Consider the following 6,683-nt stretch of genomic DNA (forward strand, 5'->3'; position numbering starts at 1 on the left):
CCCCCCCCCCCCCCCTCCCTCTCTCCCACAAAAAAAAAAAAAAAATGCTCCTAATTTTTCATAATTATTATTGATTTTTGCCCAGCATGAATATTACGTAGATGACAAAGCCATTCCATCAGACCCTCATTATCTGGCAGAATGGAGATACCTTTCTCAACAGCAAAAAGCCAAAAACCTGGTCCTGCACCTTAAGTTGTTACTCTGTCTACTCAAATTTTGATCTTTTAGCCAGGGGTACAAAAAGAGAGTAACAAGAGAATTAGATGCACCCCTTTACCATGACAATCTTGTTACTTAGGACCAAGGGCATTCATTGACGCCTTGAGTTGACCTATAACGTTCAAGTCAGCTAATGTCACTGCCAATTTATGTACCCGAGAGAGAGAGAGAGCATTTTAAGAGAATTACCTTGAAATGAGGGACAGTTTTTTTCAGAAAATCAGGTGCTGGTTGGAAATCTGCATCAAAAATAGCAACAAATTCGTAATCTTTAACGTAGTCACAACCCATTGCAGATTTTAGGTTCCCTGCCTTATAGCCTTTGCGTAAAAGACGATGTCTATATATGATGTTTACTCCTTTGTTTTGCCATTTATGTACTTCTGCCTTTATAAGATCTTGAACATCTGAATCATCAGAATCGTCTAAAATTTGTACAAGCATTCTTTCCTTGGGCCAATCCAGAATACATACTGCCGCAATTGATTGTTGGTAGACCTAATGACACCACAACAAGTGAATTAACACTCATCTTAGGGAGAAACTTAATGCCTATCTTTTATGGAAGGAGAAAAAGTTAATAAAGCTTGCCTAAATTTTAAGACAACAAAAATGACAGCGAGAACATTAAAGGCACCCAAATTGTGAGATTTTAATCACAGGAGGATAGCGGCTTACTATTTGTGCACATTGCCAAGGTTATTCATATAGAAGAATCAAATAATTAGTTCATAATGAGAGGATGAATATAATATAATCCAGCCAAAGAAGTACTAATCAATCATTATATAGAAGAGTTTGTCCCCAATTATAAGGAAAGCTGTGAAATTTGATCTATTAATCATCACAACTTATTACTATGACATAATTGTCTGTGAAGTTGTAAGGTATCAATCATCAAGATTATTATACAATAAGATGGCTCTGTCATAAATGTCTAGCTTGAGATAGGGCTCCAAGAAAAGACATTAAACAGAAACAGACAAGTAAAGCTCCAAAATTACTAAAATAAATAAAATCTACTATTTATAGCAAGAATAATAAAAATAGCAAAGAATTGAAATCCACATCTTCTTACCTCCCGTTCATTGCACATTGGTATTTGCACCAGCACCATCGGATAATCCTGTGCATTCTCCAAGTCCGGCGAGTACTCCATCTGCGCCACCGGTTTCAACCCCCTGAACTTGATCCAGAGGCAGCCCAGCACCAAAACCAGTCGATCTAATGACTGTACCAAGAACAAAACAATGCACATATTGGTCAAGCCCCGTAATGGTGGCGCCAAATAGTTGGCCCTAATCTCCAGCCAGTGAGCGTAGACGTACTCCACCAAGTCCACAACCTCGGCCGACGCGGTTTCCACCGTAGGCGGACTAAAATGCCATCCTTTGAAGTAAGCAATTAGCTCGAACACTAGCAAAAGCACGGAGACCGTTAAAAACACCTTAATTACCCGGTACAACCGGGACTCCGCTCTCGGCGCGGAGGAACTGGAGGCCGCGATACGGCGATTGGCGGTGCGTACGATAGAGATGAAGCTATTGGTGATGAACGCGACTGAGCCGGCGATTTGCTGGATTTTGAGGAGGTAAATCCAGGACAGCTGCCGAGCGCTGCGCGTCCGTTCCTTGTCCAATGCGCCATCGCCGCTAGGGCTGCGGATCTCAGCATTCAAAAAGCTATGCGCATCCGCGGAGGACGGCGAAGCCCCGGAAGACGAGCCGGAAGAGAAGACGCCATTGTCCTCCTCCACCCTCTGCTTATTCCACCACTCTTGAAACTCATAGTTTGGCTGCCGAGACATATATAGAACACAAAGTCACAAACAACAATCCAACAATTATGATTATGCGCCCGTCGAGATTTTTCCTTTCCAGATCCGGATTCTGGTTTATCGGCGACAGTGAATCATGGCCGCGCGTGCGTGTGGGTTTCTGCGCCGATCCGGTGACTGGGGACGGATTATTACAAAATCCGAAAAATTGTTCGATCGGACCAAACCTTATATCTATGCTATGGAGCTCAGAATAGCAAATTCAGTGAAGCAGCCAAGGGAAGCAGGCCATGTGCCCTAATGCTCGCATTTTCTCACGCGCTCTAACGTCCGCTTCCGTCCACGCTCCCTCTCGCTCACTCCTAGCTTGCTGTTAGTTTTGAATGACGTCCGAGGAAGCCATGTCGGTGAATGATTGCATTATGGTGAAACTAAAACCTTCCACAATAGTTATAGCATAAATAAGGAAAGTTTTAAGTAACCTTTTAGTAAATAAACAAATAATTTATTTTTCTTTTTATTTGTGACGAGAAAAACTTTTAATCATAGTTCACAAATCATACAAGACAGATAAATCATATTATGTAGGTCTCTTGAGACATGATGTTAGTAAAATTTAAACTGGTGACCATTTTTAAGTACGAGAATCATGCTCTATCCACTTTGTTATTCTTTTTAAGAAATTAAGATATTGTAAGTTTTTTAAAAAAAAATTATTATTGTTTCGCCTTTTGAACTATTTTGTTGTCTGCTTGTTATGAAGTAAGGCAGTGCAGAATATAATAGTATCATTGATCTAAATATATAATAAAATAGCTCCAAATAAATTGTCAAGTATATGAAGCATGATTCTAATACAAAAATTATGTTTTACTCATTTGGTCATTCATTTTGAGGCATGATGACATGATGTTGGCCCTTTGCAACACTTGAGAAAGGACCATCTTAGGATTTTCCAAGAACATAGACAATCTTGGAAATATATAAGTTGATTTATATGGAAATTAAAAGTATATGAAAGACTTCCCAAATTGACATGGTTGCCAAATGTCGAAAGTGTCGTTGTTTGAGGGAAAATTCAAACAGTGCCGAGGGGTGGAGCGCGTGCAAGCAGTAGCGCGAGTGAGGGTAAATGTGCATGACGCGCGCGAATAGTATAAAGTAAAGCCATTTGGTCTGTTTCTGCTTGATTGTTTTGATAAATCCATAAAAAATTAATTAAAAGAATCTAATAAAATTCAAACTATTAATTTTTATAAGGTCTCACGGCATGATTTCAGGCTATTACAGATTTTTTTTTTTTTTGAGTACTATGGCTATTACAGATATTGTTCGTCTTTCTATAAGTTTAAAACTTAAATCGCAAATTTAAAAGTTTATCACCGTTATTACTTTGAAGGACGAGGAATGAAATAAATCACAAATTGTAACTCAACTAGCTTATAAGTCTCTAAATATTTGTATAATAATCATCACAAGATCAAATTCATACCCTTTTTTTTTTTAATCGATTGAATTTAAACCCTACATATTCTGGTGTCCTAGGCGTAGAGGAACCACACCAATCCATCCCGAACTTGGTGGTTAAACTCTACTGCGGTGACGATGCTGTAGGGGAGGTCCTGCGGAAAAATAGCTCGACGCCAGGATGATAAAAAGCTTAAGACCTCTCATTCTTATTACTTTTTCAATATGAAAACGAATAATCAAGCTAAAAAATTTAGCATTCCCTTGCTTAGGATATGTAACTACTGACAAAATAAAGCTTATGAATCACCTTCTTCCCCAAGCCCAATAAGACTTGGACAACGTATAGGCCCGACACCATGGGCCAACTTTTCCTCAGCCCAACACCTTACTTGCCCAGCCCATTATCTAGCAGTCAGACCCATAGCCATAGGCCAACCTTCCCGTGCACTTAGGCCCACCGTTTAGACTCAGCACTTTAATTGGCCAGCTTGAATGTGAAGCCCATCAGCAATTTACCTATGCAATAGCTCTAGCCTTTTCCTCGTCGCAAATTATGCTGTGGAAAGGTCCACCTTGTAAGGTGGACCTGGGTCCAAAACTACGTCGTTTTTGTCTTTTTTTTTTTTTTTTTTTAATTAGTAAACATATTGCTGAATATAGAGTTGTCCAAAAATGTGTGAATGTAGAGGTTTCAAAGTGTGAATGTAAAGTATAGAATTTGTGAATGTAGATTTATGATTGTGTGAATGTAGAGTTGCCCATAAATGTGTGAATGTAGAGGTTTCAAATTGTGAATATGGAGTATAGAAATCGTTAATGTAGAGTTATGCATGTGTGAATCTGTAATAGAGTTAAGAAATTTTAGCAACTTGTAGCCCTGTAATGTGTGAATGTGGATTTCTCAAGTTGTGAATATAGAGTATATGACCTGTGAATATAAAGTTTTGAATGTGTGAATGTATAACAGTGGTAATATAGTTACTAAACATATAATCCTGTAATGTGTGAATGTGGATTTTACAAAATGTGAATGTAGAGTATCATATAATCCTGTAATGTGTGAATGTGGAGTTTACAAAGTGTGAATGTAAAATATAGTGTATGTGAATGTAGACCCAGGTCCATCTTGCAAGGTGAACCTGGGCCCACGGCATAACAACCATTTCCTCCTCTTCCACACACCTATACATTTTTGCATTACTACGAGCAGCAACATTGTGTATGATTTCAATCCTATCAATGAACAAACAAATAAGAGTATGGGTTTTACTTTGTTGCGATACTAATGTATGAGTATATAGCATCATAAAGCCAATAGAGGCATATCCCGCAATTTACTTTCTTCACCGATCTCTAAAACATGACCAGTGATAAATCTTAAAGTTTTGAGTTCAAACTTATTTATCAAGTAACACTAGTAGAGACATATCCCACAATTAATTTATTCACCAATCACTAAAACATGACTGGTGATAAACCCTAAATTAAAGTTTCAAGTCTTGTGCATTGCATTGTACTTGGAGTTTGTGATATCTGTCAATAAGAATATACTTTCACAACGTATATATTGAAACACAAAGAGGGAGAGTCAGAGTTATGACGTTTGACAACGTAACAAAGTCTCTAGCCACACATGTACTTAAATACATATTTAATTTGTACGTACTCTTCCTTTAGTATTCAATACTCACAAAATCATAGAGAATCAAGATTTGTTAAGATGATGAGCAAATTTACTTTGTTAAATTAAATGGCATACTATTTGAGGGAGTGGAGCTGTAAAGACATAAATATTAAACACAATAATGCACGTGGCAAATCAAGTTTAAGGTAGTTAATAGCCTGATGATAAGTGATAACATAAACAATGTAATGAAATCTGCAACAACGTGGGCGATTTGGTTCCTCGATCACGACCACCAATAAATTACTAGCAAAAATCTAGAGGGCATGCAAAGGCCCTTAAATCATCTCTTACATTGTTCAAATATCAAAACCATGTTGTCAAACCTCTCAATCCAATTCACTGTATATTTGTACATAATTTTTTAATGTAATTTATTTTTATGTATGCTTAGATGTTATTATACATGAGTACAATTTACTTTATACACATAATTAGATAATAATAATAATAATTTTTTTTATTTAAATAAAAATATTAAGGTCATATTTTGTTTATGGTTCATTTTAAAATGTTACAAAATATCCAGTTCATTGACCCAGGGTAAAGTAAAGCTGTAGTTGAACAAAGCAAATTGCTTTTTCAATTATGTTGTGTGTGGTCCCATTTCCATACTAATTTTGAGTGATATTTTATTTTCACCTAAAAGTTTAATTTCAAACTTATAAAATATTATTTCAAAGATTAGCAATGTTTGGATCCTTGGGATCTGGGAATCAAGTAGGATTTCGATTGACAGACCATGTAGTGTTGTTCATTTCAAAAAAGTGAGTAATAAAAACAAAGTTGTAGCACATGCTATACTAGTTGATCAGTAAAAATAAGTTATTAATAGCTTCATTTTACTAGTTTCTATAAGGTATAAGATTTGGTTTCGGCCTACCCAAACACACATTCCACATAAGGCTATCACGGTAAGAGTAGGTGAAATCAATTTAGGGTGCGTTTGGTTCGCACATGGGAATCGGAATCGGAATGGGTATCAAATACTTGGTAAGGGTAATGAGTTTTGGTGAAAGTATTTAGCATGTTTGGTAGTTGGGTGGAATGGGAATGATTATTAATAGTTGGGGAAGAAATGATGAAGGAAGATGAAACCCTTATTTAATAAGGGTATGGGTTTTGCCATTAATGGGGTATTCCAAACCCATAGTAGCATTCACAAAACCTATCAACCAAACACTAACAATCACTTTGATACCCATACCTTATGCCTAAACCCCCCAACCAAACACACCCTTAATTTCTACCAAATTAAAATACAATTCACCTATCATGGTGTGGTTGTTGGATGAATAAGTCAATTTTAATATATATATATATATATATAAACAAAGAAATTTAATTTTTTTAAAAATAATCTAAAAAACAAAAGAACCGAAAAAGAAATAAAAGTAATGTGTAATCACAATGTCATTAAGCACTTCTTGTAAGTGCTTGACTTCTAGAACAAACGGCTTGAACACAAGCTTTTACGGTAGTTCGAGCATCAAACTTTAATACTTTCGACGAACTAGAACAAACTACTTA

At 36.6% G+C, this 6,683-nt stretch overlaps 1 protein-coding gene across 1 annotated transcript in view; it reads right to left on the reverse strand.

Moving 5' to 3' along the window:
- LOC116015647 (probable xyloglucan glycosyltransferase 6) overlaps positions 1-2,394 on the reverse strand; it is a 5,754-nt gene extending 3,360 nt beyond the window's left edge. Inside the window, exons 1-2 of the mRNA XM_031255785.1 lie at positions 1,301-2,394; positions 412-720 (exon numbers count right to left, since the gene is read on the reverse strand). Of these exons, the coding sequence (XP_031111645.1) occupies positions 412-720; positions 1,301-2,029 (1,038 nt within the window). The 5' untranslated portion in view covers positions 2,030-2,394. The remainder of the gene's footprint in view (positions 1-411; positions 721-1,300) is intronic.
- Positions 2,395-6,683: the final 4,289 nt, after the last annotated feature.

The sequence above is a fragment of the Ipomoea triloba genome, chromosome 4 (genome assembly GCF_003576645.1).
Source record: "Ipomoea triloba cultivar NCNSP0323 chromosome 4, ASM357664v1".
Taxonomy (NCBI): domain Eukaryota; kingdom Viridiplantae; phylum Streptophyta; class Magnoliopsida; order Solanales; family Convolvulaceae; genus Ipomoea; species Ipomoea triloba.